General features: G+C 38.1%; 1 protein-coding gene across 1 annotated transcript in view; it reads right to left on the bottom strand.

The window, feature by feature from the left end:
- The window catches only part of si:ch211-195m9.3, a 103489-nt gene that overhangs the window by 32964 nt on the left and 45169 nt on the right, over nt 1–25356 (bottom strand). The window contains exons 7-11 of the mRNA XM_039768061.1: nt 16365–16399; nt 12345–12469; nt 7642–7757; nt 4355–4440; nt 1484–1707 (exon numbers count right to left, since the gene is read on the bottom strand). Coding sequence (XP_039623995.1) covers nt 1484–1707; nt 4355–4440; nt 7642–7757; nt 12345–12469; nt 16365–16399 — 586 coding nt within the window. The remainder of the gene's footprint in view (nt 1–1483; nt 1708–4354; nt 4441–7641; nt 7758–12344; nt 12470–16364; nt 16400–25356) is intronic.

A 25356-nucleotide genomic window follows, 5' to 3' on the forward strand; every position in this document is an offset into this window, starting at 1 on the left:
TCACTTAAATACAAACATTGGTATTATGAATAGATTGTGTTTTTTTTTTTAATAGTTTGTTGCTGTGAAAGAAAGTTTACGCGATCAAAAATAAAAACCACAACATTCTTGATATTAAAAACCACAACTTTCTTGATATTTTAGTTTATAATTTAAAAATGGAATAAGTATCTGAAAATCTAATGACATCACATTAAAGTTCGTCAAATTCTGAAAAGAATGCTACCAAACATATATATGTAGGTTTTACAATAAGCCCGATTTAAACCGTGACAAAAAACATGACATAAAAATGTTACATAAAATCGTTGCACTTTTAGGCTTAGGATTTTATATTTAGAGGGAGTAGATTTAAGCACACTTATCAACTTCACTAAATATTTAAAATGAGGGGTTTCATTTGTTTAAAAAAGATGAGTCTTTCCAACCACAAGGACTTATGAGGAAATTATTAATGTTTGTGGATCAGAGACATGCTTATCAGGTGTTGTTTAGCTGTTTAAATCGGGTTTATAGAACTAACATGGATCACTACCATCTACAAGCTTGTATAACGGTCATGGTGCTGGGGCCTGTCCTCTTCTCACTATACACTTGCTCACTAAGCCCCGTCATCAAGACCCATGGTTTCTCTTATTGGTGTTATGATGACAATATGCAGCTCTATCTATCTATCTATCTATCTATCTATCTATCTATCTATCTATCTATCTAGAGGGTCACACAGTATCACCTAAAATCTTTGCATGACTGAAATTGCCACCGGGATGATGGAACACCATCTCCAGCTCAACTTGGTAAACACCTTCTTGATATCAAAGCTCACGGTCTTGCTGATTCGCTCTATACAATATCTGCAAAATAAGACCATATCTAACAGAGTATGCAGCAAACCTCCTGGTCCAGGATTTGGTCTTGTCACGTCTGGACTACTGCAACTGTCTTCCACTTGGGGGTACTGGCCTGTGTCACCAAACCACTGCAGATGATTCCAAATGCAGCAGTGTTCAATAAGCATAGATCATTCCTCTCTTCAGATCACTATATTGGCTCCTTGTAGAGACACATATTAAGTTCAGATCTTTGATGCTTGCCTACTAAGTAGTCAATGGTTATGCACCAGTATGTATGGAGAAATTCGTGAGGTACTCTGCTCCTTCTTGACTACTCAGGTCTGCTGATAAAAAGCGTCTGGTGACCACACTACTGTGTGGTATCAAATCTCCATCCAGACTCTTCATGTGTAGCTCCTGGCTCCATTCGGAATTCTGATTCCCTCAATGTTTTTAAGAAGCGTATGCAAGACTCTCGTGTTCAGTGAATTTCTGTCTAACTGATGTTAATAAGACTGTATTTTAGTTCTGAGATCTCCACTTGTGGGGATCATCTTTGTACCTTTTACCTTTAACACTTGATTAAAAAAATAACAGTCCTCCAGATGGATGTTACTCAGCATTATTGCAATGTTTCAGAATTAACTCACCTTCGTCCATTACAGCAGATTTCGTTTAAGGGATTATAAAGGACCTTTCCACAACAAATGCCATCTTTTTGCTGATGAACGATGTCTTCACAAACTATCTCATTATCTGGATTATACGGGATACTGCCATGGCAAGCTTTCTCACCAGCTGTGATTTTATATTCTATTTGATTGCAGCAGATAAAGTTCCCCGCGTCATCAAGAAAGCTGTCCTCACCGATGTACTGCGAATAGAAAAGAGAACACAATTCACAAGTGGTTTAATTTAAGTCAAACTCTCAGAAGTGATTTTTATGCGTTTTTATACATTGTTCAATTGTTGGGGGCAAGTTCATTAGTGGGCCCTCCTCAAGGAACACCACCCAGCACACAACATACACAATTCCCACTGATTGATGTCTTAAGTGAAGAGACTACACACAGGAAAAGCCGCAGGACCAGATGGAGTCAGTCCTCAAGTTCTTAAAACCCGTGCTGACCTACTTTGTGGTGTTCTCTGTCGCCTGTTCAGTCCATCACTAAGGCTGCAAAAAGTGCCAGCAATATGGAGAACGTCTTGCATCGTTCCTGTTCCAAACAAGGCAGGTACGTCTACACCTAAGCACTTACATCTCAAATCATGAAGACCTTTGAGTGGCTGGTCATGGACTATGTGAGTCCTCTTGTGAAAGACCACCTGGAGATTTTGTGAGCCACTGATCCGGAATTTTACTAATGGAAAGTATGGGTGTAGTCTCAGGGTGGAGTGTTGATTTACTGAATATCCATTTCCCTCTTTACAGTGAACAAACAGCAAACAGAACAAGACATCCCAAAATGCCCACTAGAGGGGGGTGTACTGCCAATACCCTGTTTTGAATAAGGGCAGACACAGAATCCTTATAAAATAAAAAGATGTACTTCCTCAGAATGGTCTGTTGCAGAAAAAATGCTCTGTGGAGCACAAGAGACAAAAGGAGTTGCCTAAAACAATAAGCAAACGCAATCCTAATACAGAATCCAGATACAAATTCAAAAACATGAAGCAAAGTCAAGTCAAGTGAACTTGGGGAGCACCACTACACGGCAAAACAACTCGGGATTCTGGTTTGCAACCCCCCCAGGCAGACACACGGTCCAGTCCCGCCCTCCGGAAATGACCCTCTATCTTCCAAAGCCAAGTGTTACGTGGGTGACCCCTTGGCCTGGTCCAGCCACTCGGGTCCCCAACAATGAGGATCTTACGAGCTGGAAAAACATGAAGCATGAAGCCAAAAATCCAGCAAAGCACACAAGCTCAGCAAAACACAAGCGCTCACCAACTCCAGACCACATTCACAATGAACTGTCAGAGAACTGTGGAATTGGGCGGGTGATTGGCAGGTGGCCCCTTCTCTTGCATGGTTAATCCCCAAAACACATGGAACACAGCACAGGCATAACAAACAAAACAGAACATTATCATACGTCAGCAACTCCAAATTGAACAAAACCCCAGCCAAAGGAGTTAGCAGCACAGCAGAAGGTATCATTCTACCGCATGAGCCTGTCAAGAGCAGACCTCCCGCATTTCCTTTTCAGAACTTACAGAGAGCTCCCAATCCTCAATATTCCATAACAGGGTGATCTTTTTTTTTTTTTTCTTTTTTTCAGTTGCTAGAGCTGGGGCCCCGCGATGAACCGTAGATAATGGCAATCTGGGGCTGGTTCACCCCACTGAATAATTGAGTAGAGTGAGGTGAGCAGGACAGAAGACTTCCCTATGGATCCAAGTTGCAACTGAGTGAGCGTGAAGGAAGACAGGAGGAGAGCCGGCCTCGGACGGTCTGGCTGTGCAGTGTGGAGGCAGCCAAGACGGCGGTTGGCAGAAAGTAGTTTGTGGCTGCTGAGTCTCCAGCGGCAATGTGAATAATGGGTGAGCCAGGGAGAAAGAGAAGGAGGTGTGCTGAGATCATGAGGAGTTAGACTGCATTTTAAACTCTCATTTTAATGGATTTACTATGGCTTTTTTCACCTCACGTTTCACCTGGTTTTATGGATTTATTCATGTACATTTTTTTTGGACACTTTTTATATTTGTTTTTGACATTTTAATAAAAGCACCTTGGCACTTTTTCCACCATCTCCATGCTTCATCTGAGATTTGTCCCCATTTGTCAGCTCATCTCATGTCATAACTATCGATGGCATTGGGTTCTAGAGACACGCATATGTGAAGAGGGAGTCTGGAAGGGACCTGCACTGTCACAACGTTCACGCTCCCCCCGATCTGACACTGCTGTTTTCAAATAAAGACATGCTATAATAGAAGAGAACTCAGATGAGATTGAGGGTTCTACATCGGAGAAAGAGAACAGAAGCCCTCCCTGCAAGAAATGTCCGATCAAATATAAGAACAACGCAGCTGCACCAAGTGTAAAGGTGAAAGATGGCACTGTTTTGATGCAGCAAAAGGTTGGCCATCATCCTGCCAGTAAATCTGACACACGCATGTCCTTCAACGAAACAGCATGGCATGCCGAGCTAACCAAGGTATCATGCAAAGTTCTGTTTGTGATTATGCTTTGTGATTACGTTCCATGTTCCACATGCCTACCTGGATGGGCTGCCTCAATTGTGACACCTCAGCACTTTTCCCCATCTCTTTCATAGTGTGAGTAGCCTTCCTATGGGCAGTTGCAGCAAAGCTGCATGAAGTTTTAACAGTGGCTGGAGTGCCAGTTCTGCCACCAAACCTCTTTTTCTCCCTTCAAGCTGGAGGACCGCTTGAGGGCAGAATACAAATTAATGTCATACCCAGGACAAGAATGTGATCGACTATTCTGCCTTTTTTTCATGGTTTGAGAAAATACATTTTAAAATTTTGGACAATTTGACTAAACAGCTGCTTACCTGCCAATTCTCTTTTGTATACATTCTTCCAGAACAACAAAATGTATCATCAGGATCATATGCTTTACCAGCACAGCAGCGTCCACCTAAGTAAGCAAAGGAATAAATGGGAAAATTCAGTAGGAAATTATTTTGAAATTAAAAAAAACCTTGAGTCTGTAATCATTATGCTGATGAAAACAGCAGGATCAGGAGAAGAGTTGTGGTTAAAATAAAATGAAAGTCTACAGGAAGTGATCCAATGAACCTGGCGACAAAGGCAAACCACAAAGCAAAAACTCTCAGTCGGTAAAAACAAGCCAGTGTTCAGAGTCAACAATGTGTTATATTTCGGTGTTCGGATTCCTTTTTAATGTCTTTTTGCTCAGGTTCAATTTGTTTTTTATGTTAATTATTTGCATTATTCTGAGTTTTTTTTTAGTTTTGTGCATTATATAATTTCGATGTATTTATGCTTGTTCTATTATGTTCGATGTGTGTTGTGGATTCACAAGAGTCAGGACCATCTGTCTGTCTTTAAAAAAAGACTACCCTCAACCCAATAAAAGTTGAGCAAACAGGAAGTCCCTTGTGGTTCATTAAACACACTTAATTGTTTTGGTGAGTTTCTTTTGTGATTATTACTGAGCTTTGTGTGGATGTTTTTTAACCTTAATGCTCAGTTTGTGTAATTGTGCTTGTGGGACTTATTTGTCTTGGATTGTTATTTAAAGCAACTCCTTCTGGGCTTTTGTGCACCTTGGAGCATTTTGTGCTGCAGAGCATTTCTGAAAATACAACTTTTATTTTATAAAGATTTTTCTTTTCTTTAGATTTTTTTTATTTGATATATTTTATTAATCCCCAAGAGGAAATTATTTTTTCACAAAATCCTTTGGGGGTCAGAGCACAGGGTCAGACATTGTACAGCACCCTTGGAATTTTTCTTCTGTCTTTCACATTTTACAAGTGGAAGGATAACTGATCCTTTCTCTTCTGGGGTTTTTTGGGACTTGGTGATAAAGAACCCCCTAGTTCATGACAAAAAAATATCCGAATTGAAAATAGATTTGAACAAAAAAAGAACATAAAGATTAAAGTATATCCACAAACTTGGATAAGCAAGTGCATCAAAGAGTGACTTTTAACTTGTCGTACAATTAGCATGAGAGTCATAACTTCTGTGATTTTGCTCTGGTAACTTAGTATCTTAGTAAAGTGTAAACATAAACAAAATAGTGATTGAAATGACCTGAATTAAATTTACAAAACTAAAACGTTGTAGCAATGCATAAGCGTGAACAATAAATTCCTTGACTCAAAAACAACAAATTAGACTCTCTATTTATCCAAACACATAACAGAAGATGGCAAGACAAATGTATTAAAATGTTTTAAGTAGTCTTTTCATAACAATAAATTGAATTATTCCAAATAGATTATTTAAACTCCAAAACCCTACAAGTTCCAAGTTGTATTAAATGATCTAAATTATTGTTTGTAGGTAATGTCTGTTTTCATTCCAACCCAATTGCTTAATTAGAAACCAATCCTTGCCAATCTCGGATTTTATTTAATTTAATGGTAAGTTAGAATGCAATGTAATGTTCTTATACTGTAGATTTTGTTCCTTTCCAAGGTAATCGTCCAAATGATTTGAAGCCTAAAATTAATAATTTTCAGTCTGTCACATTTTTCCCTTAAGTGTTTTATTAACACTAGAATTTCTGAAGCCTACGAAACAACTCGTAATCCCAGCCCACCTTAAATCCCTTCGCACCTCTCCATCAACGTCTTTTGCTTTGATCAGCACAAGCAGCCTGCTATCCAATCCTCCCCACTTGATGGAGCTCAACTCTCCCCGCTCAAGCCAAGGCTCCTTATCTGGGTGTGAGGTGTCTGAAGTTGTACGGGGTAAATAATACAGTATATTGTTATTTAGAACTCATGTATTTCATGTGTGTTCCGTGTCTACAAAGATCTGGGTAAGTGTAAAATGAAAAGAAATGTGAGAAATGCTGAGCACATGCCTAAAGCAGAAACTTTTTCCATGTTATACTAATAATGAAGAGAAATGTATAATGTGTGAAGACTTTAGTCCAAATATCAAATAAACGTGCGTTTTTATTCAAGAATATAACCAAAGAAAAAAGTATTCAATTTACATGTGGCTTGTCAATGAGTTAAAAACTCCAGCTCAAATATCATTTGACAGGGAGTTTACACGTATTCTTAAAAGGTAAGAACTGCTGCCTTATATCCCGAAGGCCCCGGGTTTAAGAACGGCGCTCCGCGTTTTGAGTAGTGAGCTGCTATTATTATTATTATTATTTCTACAATATAATAAAAACATGCATAGGCTGCTTGTGCCTATCAACGCATTTACAAAACAAAAGACGCTGATGAAGAGGTGCGAAGGGGTTTAAGGTGGGCCAGGATTGCAAGTTGTTTCATAAGCTTCAGGAATTCTAGTGTTAAATCAAATAGTGCATGTTGAATCTACAAAAGTGTAAATGGTAACAAGCTTGACAGAGAACTGTTGGCTGCTTTGCCATTTGCCTCTTATTGCTAATAAGAAACCATTAAAAATACTGAATGCAGCTGTTTAAGAACTGAATAAGCAATTAAGGATGGGGAACCTTAACAAGCGAGATCAATAAAATGAAGCACAAAAATGTCACTTGAGCAATAAGTAATTCATCATCAATAACTGACTTCTTATTAAGAATCTGGGTTGGAACTGATGTTGCCTAGCCCTGCTTTAGAGGCTTGAATATTGATAGTTCACACACCCACATACTAGAACTGGACTTGGTATGAATTCAATGTGTTTGAATACTTTCAGGTAATGTTGTGTATGATTCTCTTATCAGTGGAGGGTGAAGAGTCTTAGAAAAAACACTATGCAAAAAATATGGGCAGCCTCCTCAGAGCTGAATGAGGATTTAATGTTGCTAGCAGGTCACATTATGGTTACTCCAGTCAGCACCGGAAATTGCCACACAGTGCAAAGGGACAGGAACTCGCTATTATGTGCCTGCTGTATAGTAAAGAGACTTTTGTCAGGAGCCTATCACACCAAACAGCACAGGTATTAACATTTTATATACATTTTTAGTGCACAGAGAGAGAATTGATGTGTAGATGTGCACAACTAAATGCATAGAAAGTTTTTTTTTTTTTTCTGTTTCCTTATTATGCTCTAATACTACTCAGAGTTTAAGTACATGTTTACTTTAAATCATTTATTCTGCATTGAGTCATTTATTAGCCTTTTTTATTTATGCTAAAAAATGTAGAAGGCTTACCTGTTACATTTTGAACATGACCAAAATGTGAGGAATTTATGCAGCAAGTTTGGTGACTTGGTTGGAAATATGTATTACTTCCACACATGACGATATGTGGCCCTAGTTTGTCATAGCTGCAGAGAAACAGAAAGGCTACATGATTATCTGTGGATAAACATCACCATATAACACATGCAGATTTTAAATGCAATATACAACAAGACACTATATAATGGATAAATAAATAAGAAAGGCACTATATAATACAGTGTTTCTCAACCTTTAAGTATTTGCGACCCAAGTTTTCATAACAGTTTTAATCGCACCCCCCTAATGTTTTTTTGAAAGTAGCTCACTAATACCAATTTGTTCTTTTTTAATTGATATAGATGCATATTTTATTATACCTACTTAACTTTAACTTTAATAACTAACTCTATATTTATTTTTCTAGTATCAGAATGTAGTTTAAGTTAATTTGTTTTGGTTTCAATAGATGTATTTTTCATATTTTTGATTCTTGTTTTGTTTTTTTCACATCTTCGTTTCCCCCTTGGGGAGCCCACCCCACAGATTGAGAACCACTGATAGATAGATAGATAGATAGAGAGTGAAAGGCACTATATAATTAGATAGATAGATTCAGTTCACATCTCTTTCTTAACTCTCCTCTTCTACACTACCAGTAAAGCCTTGGATAAAACATCCCCCACTCTAAACCACCTTTCTCATAGTTAGTCTGATGTATGTAATATAAAGAAGAGCAAACCATTAAATTGCTTAGGAGATTAGAAGATAATAACAAATTATGGCAAGAACAAGCAATTTTTGACAATCTTTGTTCACGATCTTTGTACGCAACAAATGTTTATTATTTGTATTATTTGGCAGGTACTGTATAACATATCTATGATCTTCTTCTCACAACTGAGAGGACATGGTGGATGTTTGCCAACTTGCTGACCAACCACAAGCATTACATGGTAGGTAACCATCCACATAATCAGATTGCTATTCAGACCTATGATGTCCGAGGTTTGATTTAATAACAGGAAGAAAACGTGTGTACACCTGATGAAACACATGTCATGTACTGTTTGTATTATTTGGCAGGTACTGCATCTCACACACACACACACACACACACACACATATATATATATATATATATATATATATATATATATATATATATACATACTGTAACTGTATATATACGGTGTATATACAAATACTTACAAGGGCATCAAGGGTACTGTTTTCTTACATAAAGTACAAACATCTCTCTATAAGATTTAATTTTTATGGATATTAATGGAATTCTGAACTTTTCTCTTTTCTACTGATACACTAAAACAAAAAATATATATCTAAAAGACAACATAAAAATCTTGGGGGTCTAATACTTTTGTTCAGTTTCTAAATATATATATATTGTGAGCTGGAGGGCTGATCGCACCCCAAATAGAGACAGACGCCCCTGGGAAAACCACAAACCCTGAAACACTGACTACACATTGCTCCTTATCCTTGCACTATAACGCGTAATACAAGCCTCGCGCGGTACTCCGCCGACTTATAAGCCTTGCAGCGCCTGTCAGTTTGGGAATTGATTGTTTGCTTTTATCTCTCTCTGCTCCTAGCGGAACTGTTATATCTGACTTGTCATGGAGCACGTTTAAGCTCATGTGTTTGCGGTGTCTGAATAAAAATCCTTCTTTTTTTTCTACGGCCTTCTGTGTCTCTGTGCAAATCTGTGACCCAAGCGTGACAATATATATATATATATATAAAACACACCAACCCCCATGCCTGCACTACATGCCAGCAGTTTCACCAAACAACAAATCTTTAAATTCTTGCAGATACGCCTCTTCATTGGGAAGAAACACTACTTTACCCTGATGGCAACATGAATTAGACAATCTACAAGTCTCTGACTTAAAGTTTAAATCTGAACAATATATTCGATCTCTTTTCACTGTTCCATTATTTCACCAAGTAATAATTTCCATTTGTTTGCACTAATGCAATCTTTACTATTATTTTTTTGAGACTTTAGAATTTTCGTACTTCCATTATCTCTAACCTGCTCTGCATGTGTAGAGCACCAACGTTTTTAAATTCTTTATGACGTTCCACTTTGCCATCTACTCTTTGTTTTTTATTTCCGGCCCTGGGCCTGGTTAAATCCCTTGGCACAAAGTCTCGTCTTATGGAACTTGAAAGTGTCTCTCTGAGAAAATCATGTCTCGTCTCCTTCCTAAGATTTTTTTTTATTATAATAGAGAGATATATAATAGAGACTGCATTGGTCTCACTTTATTTACCCAAGCAGGATGTCAATATAATGGACAGATTGGGGAAGGCTTTAAATCATGGCTGTATTCTCTCCCACCCTGCTAGATAGTGGCATCACTGGGCTTCATTGCCTATTCAGAGACCCGTAGGGTATGCTGCGAACTGTAGTCCAGTGGGGCAGCCTTGTTGGTTTTGTGGGTGCTGTCAGGGGGTGCAGCAGGGAGTTGCACTCCCTACTTTATGGGATGTCCAGCTGACCCGAAAGTGTTTCCAGTGGGTAATGAGCTTGCACCTCAAGTACTCCCCGGTCTCCTATAAAAGGAACTGCAATGCCACATCCAGGTGAATAGGAACTGGGAGATGAGACATGCAACACTTGTCTGGGAGGATTAGAGTAGCGTAGAGTAGACCGGAAGAGAAAGAAGAAAGGAAAGTGTTATTGCTGTGCTGAAGAAGTCTGTTAAAGGTATTCTGTTGAAAATACATTTGTGTTTTGAACCTGTGACTGTTGGTGCATTCATGTGTGGGGTTTGGGGCTCTGTGGCACCCCCTGTTGATTACTGTCTCTCTCTCTATGTATTTATTTCATGTTTTTGATAAAAAAATGTATACCTTTTTTATCAAGACACCATTTAATTGATTTTACAAGTATTACTAGTGTTTATCAGTGCTTGAAAACACTGATTTTTAATTTGTAATTCACATATGGCTGCAAAGCCCCATTTTCAACAGCTATTCCTTCAGTATCCTAATGGCCAACTCCCTTAGTTCATCTTTAATTATTCATGTTTAAATGGTGATTGGTTATTTAAGAAACATTTGTGATTGCATTAACACCACTGAAACCTGTCACTCTTTTCACTTGGGTTTAAAAGGACTGCAATTCCTAAAGATCAATTCTTGACTCCAACAGTGACAAAAGAAAATGACATTCTCAAGATAAATGTTGGTCTTTTGTTGTTTTGCAGCATGAATGTTAATCCGTGACAATGGTGACAACAAATGGCGGCTCCCTGAGAAAAACAAAATCATTTTTAATAACTGTTTGAGAACAAAATCCAATATTAATATCCAAGATGTCAGAAAATGTGAGAATAACGGCTTAACAAATGAGCAAAAAGTGACCAACATACATAATCTGAATTTCCCCTTGGGTTTAGTAAAGTTTATCTAATTTGATCTAATCTAATTATAACACAAGGAATAGTGTGGAATTGTTATTTAATTCATATCCAATAGCTGCAATTAATTATAGTTCATAATTTCTGTTTTTTCATTTATCATGGAGAATTTCTGATGTTTTTCTGGGTGCCGTCCTTTTTTGTCAGGGCTTGACTCCCTATAACTAAGGGCCACATTTCTGGAAGTCGCACTATGTGATGTCACCAACAGAATAATTTATAAATTGCCACCAGATTGTGGATAATCTAAAGAGTGTTCTGGTCTATAGCAATCTCTTTTGACTTTGATTTTTGTTTAGCGTTTAGGCTTTGGTGACAGTTATTGTCATTTCTTGGTTAAGAATTCTTTTCTGACTTTAAACTTCTGATTCATCACCTGGTACAAATCTACTTAGTTTTACTCTACAGAATGGAGTTCTAATTGTAAAAAAACAAATCCTGCAAACATCTCTAATATAACATAAATGTGAGTTTCCCTTTGAATTAACCTTACTGCCAAGTATACATTCTTTGTTTCAGATGGCACAACAGAATGGTGTGTTTTCAAGGCAAACAGAATTACAATACAGTATCAGATATACAAACTGAGCAGTGCACCAACAAACATATTCTTCCATTTAATGAAACAGATAACTGGGAATAATGTCTTTTAAGCAGCATTGGATGCAATCAATGCAGTCTATCACAGAGCAAACTCGCCACTCATTTAATCAATTTAGAAAGTTTGATCAGACTAGGACTCTTATCTTTGAAATTTGGGGAAAAAAGCAATAAGAATCAAATAAAATTGAAAAAAAAAACAACACAAAACAGACAACATCAGAAGAAGACAGGAAAATACCTGACACATTTAAAGAATGGGTACACTCAAAAAAAGCTATTAGAAGGATAAGTGGTGAACATATGTGAGTGTAAAGCTCAGGTTTGATGACAAAAGACGTAAAATAGACACTCCAAATGTTACAGCATTGGCTTGAATTCCAAAAGATATATTATCCATATTAAAATTCCACAACTGCGGTGGGCTGGCACCCTGCCCGGGGTTTGTTTCCTGTCTTGTGCCCTGTGTTGGCTGGGATTGACTCCAGCTGACCCCCATGACCCTGTAGTTGGCTAATGGATGGATGGATGGAAATTCCTCAAAATGCTAACATGTTGATAGTGGCACATACAAATATTTAAGATTAATTTTATTCCCAGTAGAAAAATAAAGCACCCCAAAATAGACACAAGCCTTACCTCTCCCTTAAATATATTGTGTTATTCACACAGAGGTGCTTCGCTGCCTCATATATCATCTCTCCGCAGCAATTAAATGCGCCATTTGCTTTATATAACTGGCCACTGCAGTTTAGCTGGCTTTCCTTAAAAAATGAAAAACAACCATTTATAAATTAAATAGATAGATAGATAGATAAATAGATTGAAAGGCACTATATAATAGATAGAAATGAAAGGCATTATATAATAGATAGATAGATTTATCCTTAATTTCTCCTTCTGCTCCACAGTTTAAAATTACAAATCAAAAAATTCAGAGAATCTGTTCAAAACTTTTTTATAACCTGGCAGGATCTAATCAATAATATTTTAGAATAAGCACTTATATTCCCTCTATACTTCTCTCAAAAGTTTTACTCTGGCTGTTGGCCTTTCTCTCTTTCTCATGGGTGTGGGTTGAATTCAATTTGGTTTTGTTAAGTTTGACTTGACTGTATGAAATGTTACATGCTTTAAATAAATTCAATAAAAGTTTACAAAATAAAATCAGATGTAATTAAAGCGTACATTGCAGACCATGTAAAAATGACACTTTTTCTTCATGGTCCCCATTTTGGAGCACCTATGATGTTTGGGACAATTGGCATCACAGGTATTTGTGATCACTTAGGTTTGTTTCATAGCTTCATAAGACACCTCAACTTCTTCTTTTGAAGTCTGTAGTTGCCATTGTTCAACATGAGGACAAGAACTGTGCCAATGAAAGTTAAAGAAGCCGTTATCTAGCTCAAAAACAAGAATAAAACCATTGGAAACATCAGTAAATCTTTAGGATGACCAAAATCAATATGGAATATCATTAAGAAGGAAGAATGCACTGGTGAGCTCAATAATCACAAAGAGACTGGTAGGCTAAGGAAGGCCTCTGCTGTTGATGACAGGAAGAATTCTCGCTGTGGTAAAGAAAAAACCCCAAACACTTGTGCGACAGATCAGAAACAGTCTTCAGGAGGTAGATGTCAGAGACGACTATCAGAAGAAGACTTCATGAACAGAAACACAGAGGCCACACTGCAAGATGAACACCACAGAAACGGGATGGTCAGATTACAGTTTGTGAAAAAGGACATCAAAGAGCCTGCAGAATTCTGGGAAAAAGGTCTTGTGGACAGATGAGACAAAAATGAACTGACCGAGATGCGAAGCAGACCACCTCATCTGTTAAACATTGCGCACGGGGTGTTATGGTTTGGACATGAATAGATGCCACAGGTCCTGGCACACTTCTCTTCTTTGATGGTGGAACTGCTGACGGCAGACACACAATGAATTCTGAGGTGTGTAGAAACATCCGATTTGCTCAAGTTTCAGTAAATTACTCCAAACCCATTGGACAAGATAATGATCTAAACATATTGCTAAAGCAATACAGGAGTTTATCAAAGCTAAAAAATGGAAAACTCCTGAATGACCAATCCAGACATCCAATTTAAATCCAGTTGAGCAGGCCTTCCATATACCGAAGAGAAAACTTAAGGGGATAAACCCCCTGAGACAAGTTGGAGCTGAAGATGGCAGCACTAGAGGCTTGGCCAAGTATCACCAGAGAAGACCCTCAACACCTGCTGATGTCTATGAATCGCAGTCTTCAAGCAGTCATTGCATGTGAGGGATATGCAACAAAGGACTAAATATGAAGGCTTTGCCATTGCTGTTTCAAAACATTATGGTACTTACATGGTTGGGGGAGAGATTGTGTAGAAAGCGTGCTGTGTGACCAAAATGACTGAAAATCCACTTAAATGAAACTCTGCAATATTCACTTTAATTACATGTATGAATTGTTTGATTTGTAATTTTGAACTGTCGAACAGAGGGGTAAATCAAGGAGAAATGTATCTTTGTCCCAAACACTATGGAGGGCATTATATACTGTATATATATATATATATATATATATATATATAATTAAACAAACTTTCCCCTTGGGTCAAATTAAGTATTATCTCCCTGAAGCTGAAGCCCATTCATAAGAAAATATAAAAATTCACAAACGGGAGAAGACTAAAAGACTGGGAGATCAAAAACATCCAAACCAGTAGGTCACAAAATAAACCAAGCAAAAAAATCCCAATATGAAAATAAAAAATAAAAATAAAGTCACATAAAGCTAAAAACTATCCAGAACTGAAAAAGAAAAAGTGCTAGGCCTAATTGTAATACAGATAACTGTCACTAAAAGATCATATTTGCTGTTTATCCAAATGAGGGATAACAGATTGGGAACATTGTCATATTTATAATGTCACTTCCAGGTGATATAATGAATGCAATGGTCCAAGTCACATTACCAGTCTTCCACATTGCATAAATAAATAACATAATTGGAATAGAAAAAACATAATTGACCTGTACTATGACACACTAGTTTAGCTAATGGTTAAATTGTCCCAGTATCTCATCCAGGTACTTCTTAAAGGTTGTCAAAGTTTCTAATTTGACTCTCTGTAGTTTGTTTCAGATTCCCACAACTTTTTGTTCTCAATTATGTGATTCACTGTAAATTTGAAAGAATTCCGCTGGATTTACTTTAGGAGTGACTTTGAGAATTTTGTAAACTTGGATTGTCTCCTCTGCTTAAACAGGTTTAATTCTCTGTAGGTGTTGTCCTTAATTTTCTGGGATGTCTCCTAGCTGCTATCCTCTGTGCCACTTTAAGTGCTGCTATGTCTTTCTCATGGCATGGTGACTTGAACTGCACACAACTCTACAGGTGTGCATTATATAGTCTGACCATAATGTCCTTTGATTTATATTGAATGTTTTTTACATTATAACCTAATATTTGTCTTTCTTAAACACTTCTGCATATTGCTTAGATCAAGGGTGTCCAACTCTGGTCCTGATGGGCCGCATGTTTTCATTCTACCCCTTTTCCTAATCAGTGCCCAGTTTTCACTGCTAATTAACTCCCTTTCCCTTCATTTTAATAGCCCTGTATTTAAGGATTCAGTCCTCTCAATTGATTTGTTTCTTCATTAAATAGCAGCCAAACAGAAATGAGACGTGAAACGAGCCAACAGATGACCAGCTAAATTGGAACATCAAACTCCAGCCATTTTCACTGTTAATTAAAGCCGTTATTGAATATCATGACTTGTTGCTGCTCTCATTCTGCCACAGCAGAGTGTTGATTTTCATTTTTTTCTAAGACCATCATCAAAATGTTTTTGTGACCTAAGCAGACCAACATGACTGAGACCTTCACCCTTCTTTATTTTCATGTTAGCTGGTCATGTGGCTTGTTTTGTGTCTAATTATTGTTTGGCTGCTCATTAAGGAAAAAGAAACAACTAAGGGGTCTGAGTCATGTTAATTGAAACTAAGGCAAAACATGTTAATCAGCGGTAAAAACGGCTCACTAATTAAGAAGATGGTTAGAATGAAAACCTGCAACCACTGCGGCCCACCAGAGTTGGTCATCCCTGGCTTAGATGATGAAAATATATGAACATAATCCCCTAAATCCTCATCAGAGGTTACTTCTTCTAGGACACTGTCTTCCATCTCATATTTTGAATTGATTTTCCTTTTGCCCACATGTAGCACTTTGACTTCACAGCTTGCAGCTCAGTTGGCCTTTCGCTGAAGTAGCTCTCCTTCAGCCCAGCAGTAGAATACACAGCTATAGCTTGTGTGACCCTTGTTCAGTTTCCACTGCCTCCATCTCAAAGGGGACTTGTTGTTATGAGTGGCAGGAGATTTCCCAGAACACATTCCTAATTAGAGACAAATGGTATCATCACCCATATGGAAGTGCTACAGGGCTGAGTTTGTTTGAATGTTGTATACCAATCCTCTCCATTAGCAGCGGCTATGAATGCAGCAGCTAAACTTCAATAACCTCACCATTGTTGCAGTTTAAGGAAGGACATTTGCTCAGTTGATTGATAGATTGAAATTCCACCGAAGAGACATATTGCTACTATATTTAAATTAAAGCATTAAGGGAACAATGGCAATATAAATCAAACATACCTCTTTCAAACTGTTTGAATTGCTTGTGGGATTATCTGGAAAAAAAAAATACTGTCATTAATGTGAACATTTGGCTGCAGTGATGTACACAGACCTGTGGGTGTGCAGTGTCTCAAAAAGGGAAAAGGACCCTATATGGGATGCCATTTGTTATCTTTTAATCTTGGAAACAAATTGATGCCCACTTTTATTATTGTGTTTTAAGCTTCACACGTTTGGATGTAACTTCTGGGACATTCTGCTAGTCTCGAAATAGCACAAATATCTGTCCATGGTTGCTGATTATGTTAGATTATCAGAAATGACAACACATCCTCTTCACCTAATGACTTCAGACCAGTGGCACTTACGGCTCACATCATGTCGACCTTTGAGAGCCTGGTCCTGTATTATATTAGTTTTTTTTGTAGAAGACCAACTGGACCACCGCAGTTTGCCTATCAGACAAAGGCTGGAGTGGAGGATGCAATTATCTCTCTGGTTCACAAGACTGGATAATGCCGCCAGCAATGTGAGGATTACGTTTTTTGATTTCTCCATTGCCTTCAATACCATTCAGCCATCCCTGTTAAGGAGGTGGATGAGACTATGGTGTCCTGGATAATGGACTGTCTGTCAGGCAGACCACAGTTTGTGAGACACAAGGACTGCGTGAACAACACAGGACCACGGCAAGGAACAGTTCTGTCTCCTTTTCTACTTGCTCTGTACACCTCCGAGTCTAAATATAGCAGCAGGTCAGGTCACTTGCAGAAATTCTCAGATGATTCTGCACTTATTGGGTGCATTGATAAGGGGGATGAAACAGAGGAGAGGAATCAGAGTGAGAACTTCGTGTCTTGCTGCAAAGAGAATTGTGTGAAACTTAAAATCAGCAAAATCAAACCTCGATGTCCAATCACTATTCAAGGAGTGGATGTTGAGGTGGTGCACTCCTAAAAGTACTTGGGGGTCCACATTAATGGCAGGTTGGAACACAGAGGAACTATAGAAGAAAGGGAAGAGCAGGATTATTTTCCTTAGGCGACTGCATTTCTTTAATGTGGGAAGTGACATCCTTCACATCTTCTACAACTCTGTGATGGCCAGTGTGATTTTCAACACTGGTGTGCTGGGCTAACATCACTTTAAGAGAGGCCCACTGAATCAACAAGCTAAATAAAAGCTCAGTTATGGGATGCACTCTGGACCCCCTGGAGATTGTACCGAAGGAGAGGATGAAGACAAAACTGAGTGCCATCATAAACAATCCTGCACACCCTCTTCCCTGACACACTAACACTGAAGACTTTCAGGCAACAAATTATTCAGCAGAAGTGGGTCAAGAAATGTCCTGGCTAAATTGCACTCCATGGCCTACTCATGCTGGACCCCTAATCATACCCTGTCTCTAATTGGCTGTCTCTCTCTCGTACTGGTGCAAAAATGGCTGCCATTGCATCATCCAGGTGGATGCTACAAAATAGTGGTGGTTAAAGTGGCTCCTCACTCACTGTGTGTTGCACTTTCAGTGCTGAGAAAAGCACTATATAAATGTAACAAATTATTATTATTATTACTATTATTATTATTATTAATAGTGATATCATTCAATGAAAAATTAGATCAGAAAGTCATTTTTGCCCATGTACATTTCTAAGTTTTTGGACTACTGATATGAGCAATTTTGAATTACAGTTTATTCAAATTATTTTAGAATCCCCTAAGATATTGTTCACATTTTGTCTTTTGGGAATTGTATTTTTTCATGTCAAGTATCGTGTGGCCCAAGTTGTGTAATTTTTCTCTATACAAAAGGGCTTTGCTAATTTCATTTTGCTACAGTATATATTTGCCATATATTCTATGACTCGGTCAGCTTTTCCTGTGTGTAGCTTCCTCAGTTGTCTCATTGCTAGATCTTTAGTTATAGACAGCGCATTACTGATGGTCAAAGGTGGACTCGTCACTGACCATTCTAGTTCATGTGGTAGGATTTATTGACGTAGTGAGGATGGTGTGAGAAGATAATTTTGTATAACAACGTATAGCTTTATTCAGTCATCCTACTCCTAAAGCTGTGATCCAGCAGCACTAATTACTGTGCTTTAAAAATGGTAAAGTCATACAGCACCCCTCCTAGCCAGGGTCTTCATTCTCTGTGGAGAAGTTAATTCAGGGCTCAAAATCAGGGAAAAGGCCGTCTTTTAGTAAAAAGGTACACCCTCACACAAACACCCCCAAAACCCACTCCAGCCAAACGGTACCCATCTGGTCAAAATGTGAGGAGCCTAGGATCTCTTCTTGACAAAATGGAATATGTGCAAAATTTTGATGAGATTGGACCAAAAGTGTGGACTTGCATGAAGATCAAACACACACACACACACACACACCAACACTGAGGTTTATATACAGTGACATGTAAAAGTGTTCAATCCTCTTGAAGTCATCATAATGTTCTGAATGACAAATGATTTGTAAACATATTTATCCATTCAGTATTTTAATGTGAAATCTTATGCTGTAACAATACATTTGCAAAGTCCAAATAAAACCTTTTTTGTAGATATTTAAGTGAAGAAAAACAATTCCAAAGTTAGTGTTTTCATAAATATTTAAACCTTTGTGCTTTGGAAGATTACATTTTATACAAACACAAAATGAATCACAAATGACACAAAGGTGACAGTCATAATTAAACATAATGAGGTGCTACTTGTGAGTCCTTTCTATCTCTCTGGATATAAAAAGCCCCCTTTGTGAGGACCATAGTCTTTATTGGATAATCACTGCAAAAATGAAGACAAAGGAGCACCTGCTGATGTGAGAAACAAAGTCATCGAAACACTTAACGTTATCGTTAAACATAGCGATATATTATTTACCCTATACAACTCCAGGCACCTCACTCCCAGATAAACACACCTGAGTTCTGAGAATGTTGTCACTGACCAGCTCCGTCGGTGGCGAGGACTGGAAGGCAGGCTGCTTGCTGCTTGTGTTGATTGACACATTTGCAAAGTGAAAGACGCTGATGGAGAGGTTTGAAGGAATTTAAAGTGGCCTGGAATTACAACTTTTTTTTGTAGGCTTTAAGGATTCCAGTGTTAAAATCAATGTGAAATTTTACAGGAAGCCAATGCAGCTGTTTAAGAGATCGGGTAATGTGATGCATGGAAGAGGTCTGAGTTATAATACAGGCAGCTGAATTCTGAAATTGTTTATGGAGAAGCTTATGTGGGAGACAAAAGAGAACAGAATTACAATAATCAATACGGGAAGTGACCAATGCATGAGTAAGGATGGTGGTGCTATTTAATGTGAGGGAGGGTCGCAGGCGTGCAATGCTACAGAGATGAAAAAAAGATGACCATGTAACATTACTCGTATGGGATTCAAAAGACAGAGTACTATCAAAGATAATCCCCAATCTCTTAACCTGAGGGGAGAGACAGACTAATATACCATCAATATTAAGCGAAAAATGATTCGATTTTGATAAGGCATAATTGAAGCCAATGAACAGAGCCTATGTCTTATGGCTATTGAGCTGTAGGACATTAGAAGAAAAGCAAGATTTTACCTCAAATAGACATTCATTGAAGCAGGACAGAGTAAGGACAGAATTGGGCTTTGTAGATATATAGAGCTGAGTATCGTCTGCATAACAATGGAAATCAACTACAAATTTCTTAAAAATGCCAACTAAAGGGGATAGATATATTGAAAACAGTAAAGGACTAAGCAGTCTCTAGGGAACACTACTAGTAACTGGGAAGGGTTGTGATTGAGAGTTTTTTAGATGAAGAAACTGTGTACGATTAGACAGGTATGAAGTAAACCATATAAAAGGAGTATTGGTAATGGAAATGGTGGATAACCGATTCAACAAAATAATATGTGAGACAGTATCAAAGGCAGCAATCAGATCGAGTAGCACAAGGATTGTTAAAAGCCCAGCATCAGCACCCATCAACAGGTCATTCGTGACCTTTACCAAGGCTATTCCAGTACTATGTTTTGGAGGAAAGCCAGACTGAAACATCTCAAACAGGTTGTTATCTGTGGGATGAGCATTAAACTGTGCTGACACTACTTTTTCAAGAATTTTAGAAATGAATGGTAGATTTGATATAGGATGATAATTATTGAAGTTCTTCAGGTCAGCACCAGGTTTCTTTAAAACGGGAGTTATTACAGATGATTTGAGGGATAAAGTAACAAACCCAGATCTAAGGACTGACTGATATTGGTTATAAGTGAAGACAGTAAAGGCAAGTAGGCTTTTAATAGTCGAGTGGGCATGGGATCAAGAATGCATCACATGTAGCAGTGCAACACATACTGTATGAGATGGAATTACTGTATATCAGGTGCCAGAATTCTGTTAATGGTGGAAAGAAAGCTCTTTTGTTACTATCAGACATGATTTGTTTAGAGTAATAAGCAGTTTTAGCCACAAATAATGCATCTTTGTACAGACAAATGTGCTCACGGTACATTTCTAGGTGAACGGCCATTTTCTTTAAGCTGCCGAAGCTTAGGTGTGAACCAAGGAGTAGAGTGTGTAAAGAAGACAGTCCGGGTTTTTAAAGGTGCAAATGTGTCCAAAAGGCTATGGAGTCTGTCATTGTAGTAAGAAACCAATTTATCAGGAGTAAGAAAATCATCATTTGGGTAAGGTTATCAATTGCTGTAGTCAAGGCAGAGATATTTATATTTTTTATGTTATGATAACACATGTAACATTGTTCTTTAAGTTTGAATAATGTCAGATTAACACTACATGAAACTAATTTATGGTCAAATATAAAGAAATCTGATGCATTATAATTACTTGGGGCAATGCCAGAGCAGCATACAAGGTCAAGAGTGTGGCCTGTCGAGTGAGTTGGGAAATGAACAAATTGTTGTATACCAAAACTATGAAGGCAAGACATAAAATTCTTTGTAGAAGGGCAGTTAAAATTATGCACATGAATGTTAAAATCACCCAATACAATTACATTAGAAGAAAGTGCCCACAACGAAGTCAATAAAGTAGAAAATTCAACTAAAAATCCTCACTAAATTTAGGTGTTCAATATCTATAGTAACCAGTAGTACTCTATACCACAAGATTTATAAGCTTTAAACTTTTATTAAACAAGAACTTTTCCTTTCTTTGCTATATCAATTTTTGTCTCCATTTTTGTGTGAACTGTTTTACTTTGAAATTTGACGAAAGTTTTTAAAACAAAAATATTTTGTCTTTGGAATCATTTCACCGCGTTAAAGCTTTTGACAGAATCCCATGAAGCATGCAGAAGCTGCAGAACTTTGGTAATTTTGGGAAAAGCAGCAACAATAATGTACTACCTTAAATTAAGACTATAAAATGACAACACAAGTTCAGAAGCTATCTCTCTTTGACCAAACAATTTCTTGCTCATAATTAAATTTTGCAAGTACGATGCTATTGTTATCTCCGACCATGCCCCTCTGATCACAGAGCTCAAATCACTATGCCCCACGTACTCATCTTTATCCTCTATCTTACTTTAGCTAGGAGAATTAACACCTATCAAGATGAATATCCTTCGTAAGCTTATGTTTCTATTTCAAAACATCCCCATATACATTAACAAATCATCCATCCATCCATTATCCAACCCGCTATATCCTAACTACAGGAACACGGGGGTCTGCTGGAGCCACACCCAGCCAACACAGGGTGTAAGGCTGGCGGGGCACCAGCCCACCGCAGGGCACCAGCCCACCGCAGGGCACACACACACTAAGCACACAATAGGGACAATTTAGAATCACCAATGAACCTAACCTGCATGTCTTTGGACTGTGGGAGGAAACCGGAGCACCCAGAGGAAACCCACACAGTCATGGGGAGAACATAAAAACTCCACACAGGGATTAACAAATCATTTTTAAGAAATTAGTTTCAATCATAACTTCATTTATTTAGAATTCAAAATATTCATGAATTCAAAGGACAACATTACAATGACCTAAATCAGATGGTGGCATAGCTCTACCTAATTTTCATTTTTGTTACTGGATGGCATATATACAAGCTATAAAAACCTATACATTAACAGAAAAAGATGAACACACACAGGCTTGGTCCGGGATAGAAATGAAATTCTGCAGTACTTCTTTATATTTCTTGCTTTGTGTCCCAGTAAATCAGTGGCATAGCTCGAGTTCGTGCCACTCGGGGCGGGGCAGTGCTTCAATTTGCCGCCCTCCAACATATCTGAATATGTTAAACTATTTAAATAGAAAATTAAAATGACGTATAGAGAAAAATTAAGATACATTTTGCATAGATTTATTCATATATAAAGAAACAGCAATATGTTTTTATATACATTTACAGTGGGATGCAAAAGTTTGGGCAGCCTTGTTAATAGTCATTATTTTCCTGTATAAATCGTTGGTTGTTACGATAACAAATGTCAGTTAAATATATCATATAGGAGACACACACAGTGATATTTGAGAAGTGAAATGAAGTTTATTGAATTTACAGAAAATGTGCAATAATTGTTCAAACAAAATCAGGCAGGTGCATAAATTTGGGCACCACAAAAAAGAAATGAAATCAATATTTAGTAGATCCGCCTTTTGCAGAAATTCCAGCCTCTAAACGCTTCCTGTAGGTTCCAATGAGAGTCTGGATTGTGGTTGAAGGTATTTTGGACCATTCCTCTTTACAAAACATCTCTAGTTCATTCAGGTTTGATGGCTTCCGAGCATGGACAGCTCTCTTTAACTCACACCACAGATTTTCAATTCTATTCAGGTCTGGGGACTGAGATGGCCATTCCAGAACGTTGTACTTGTTCCTCTGCATGAATGCCTTAGTGGATTTTGAGCAGTGTTTCGGGTCGTTGTCTTGTTGAAAGATCCAGCCCGGCGCAGCTTCAGCTTTGTCACTGATTCCTGGACATTGGTCTCCAGAATCTGCTGATACTGAGTGGAATCCATGCGTCCCTCAACTGTGACAAGATTCCCAGTCCCTGCACTGGCCACACAGCCCCACAGCATGATGGAACCACCACCATATTTTACTGTAGGTAGCAGGTGTTTTTCTTGGAATGCTGTGTTCTTTTTCCTCCATGCATAACGTCCCTTGTTATGCCCAAATAACTCCACTTTAGTTTCATCAGTCCACAGCCCCTTATTCCAAAATGAAGCTGGCTTGTCCAAATGTGCTTGAGCAGATCTCAAGCGGCTCTGTTTGTGCTTCCTCTGCATCACTCTCGCATACAGCATCTCCTTGTGTAAATGCGCCGAATGGTTGAACGATGCACAGTGACTCCATCTGCTGCAAGATGATGATGTAGGTCTTTGGTGCTGGTCTGTGGGTTGACTCTGACTGTTCTCACCATTCGTCGCTTCTGTCTATCTGAAATCTTTCTTGGTCTGCCACTTCGAGCCTTAACTTGAACTGAGCCTGTGGTCTTCCATTTCCTCAATATGTTCCTAACTGTGGAAACAGACAGCTTCAATCTCTGGGACAGCTTTCTGTATCCTTCCCCAAAACCATGATGGTGAACAATCTTTGTCTTCAGGTCATTTGAGAGTTGTTTTGTGACCCCCATGTTGCTACTCTTCAGTGAAAATTAAAGGAGCAGGGAAACTTACAATGGACCCCCTTAAATACTCGGATTCACCTGTGTATGTAGGTCAGGGGTCACTGAGCTTACCAAGCCAATTGGAGTTCCAATAACAACCAACGATTTATACAGGAAAATAATGACTATTAACAAGGTTGCCCAAACTTTTGCATCCCACTGTATAAGCATCAATTAGACAAGAATATAGTATAGACGCACTGATAAGCCGTGTTCTAATTATTAGTTTAATATAATTATGCTACGAAAACCACAACCAAAGTAGGGTACAAGTGATAGGTGGGGAAGTTTTCTGTGCAGAGAAAGAACGCATTCAGATTAATAACAAAATTATAAATTGTAAATTAGAAATTATTATCGGTGTAATGTTTATGTTTATTATTGTCATTGCCTCATACATTTCAACTGCTGTGTCTGATGCAGAAGGACAGTCTGAACATTATTTTTCAAGCATTTGTGGTTAAAAAATCAGAGAATTTGACTTTTTTCATACATGAGTGATATTTTTCCGAACCTTGCTGCTTACACACAAATTGTACTAAGCCTTGTGGCCAATAATGCCGCCCCCAAAAATGTGCCGCCCGGAACCCCACTACGCCACTGCAGTAAATACGAGGTATTGTCAATACACTAACAACCCAATTGTCCTTCATTCACTCACAATATGGATCCAATGTAGGAAGCACTTCAAGTTAGAGAATATTTTATCTGTGGCACCTCTACATGATAACCACCCTTTTCCACCCTCTCAAACTTACACAGTTTTTAATGATTGGAAAACGTATGGGACTAAATCATTTAGAGATTTGTAGATAAATAATGTCTTTGCATCCTATGAACAATTACACTCCAAATTTAGCTTCCCATCAAAACACTTTTTCCACTATCTCCAAATTAGAAACTTTGCTAAACAAATTTTCTTCACCTCCCACCTATTTCTTGTCCAGAAGAGATATTGATCAGTCTTGAAGACAGAATAATATATAAACCATTTTAAAGTCACTTCCTTTTAATTATTCCAGAGTACCATGGGAAAAGGATCACTTACTTAACATTTCAGAAAAGGAGTGTAAAGTAGCAATGCACAGAATTCACTTGCGCTCCATATGCGCAAAACATAGAATTATTCAACTTAAAATGATATATCGAGCACATCTGTCTCATTTAAAATTCTCCAAAATGTTTCCAGAGGAAGATATAACCTGCGAGTTGGACTCTTGAAATCGAGTTCCAGCCTCACTGGGTCACATGTTTTGGGCCTGCACCAAATTCACATCAGTTTGGACCAAAATCTTTAAATGCCTTTCAGACAGCCTGGGCGTCACAATCCCTCCCAACCCACCTTCATCTGTGTTTGGTGGTCTCCCAGATGG

This window comes from Polypterus senegalus, chromosome 11 (assembly GCF_016835505.1).
Source record: "Polypterus senegalus isolate Bchr_013 chromosome 11, ASM1683550v1, whole genome shotgun sequence".
NCBI classification, from domain to species: Eukaryota; Metazoa; Chordata; class Cladistia; order Polypteriformes; family Polypteridae; genus Polypterus; species Polypterus senegalus.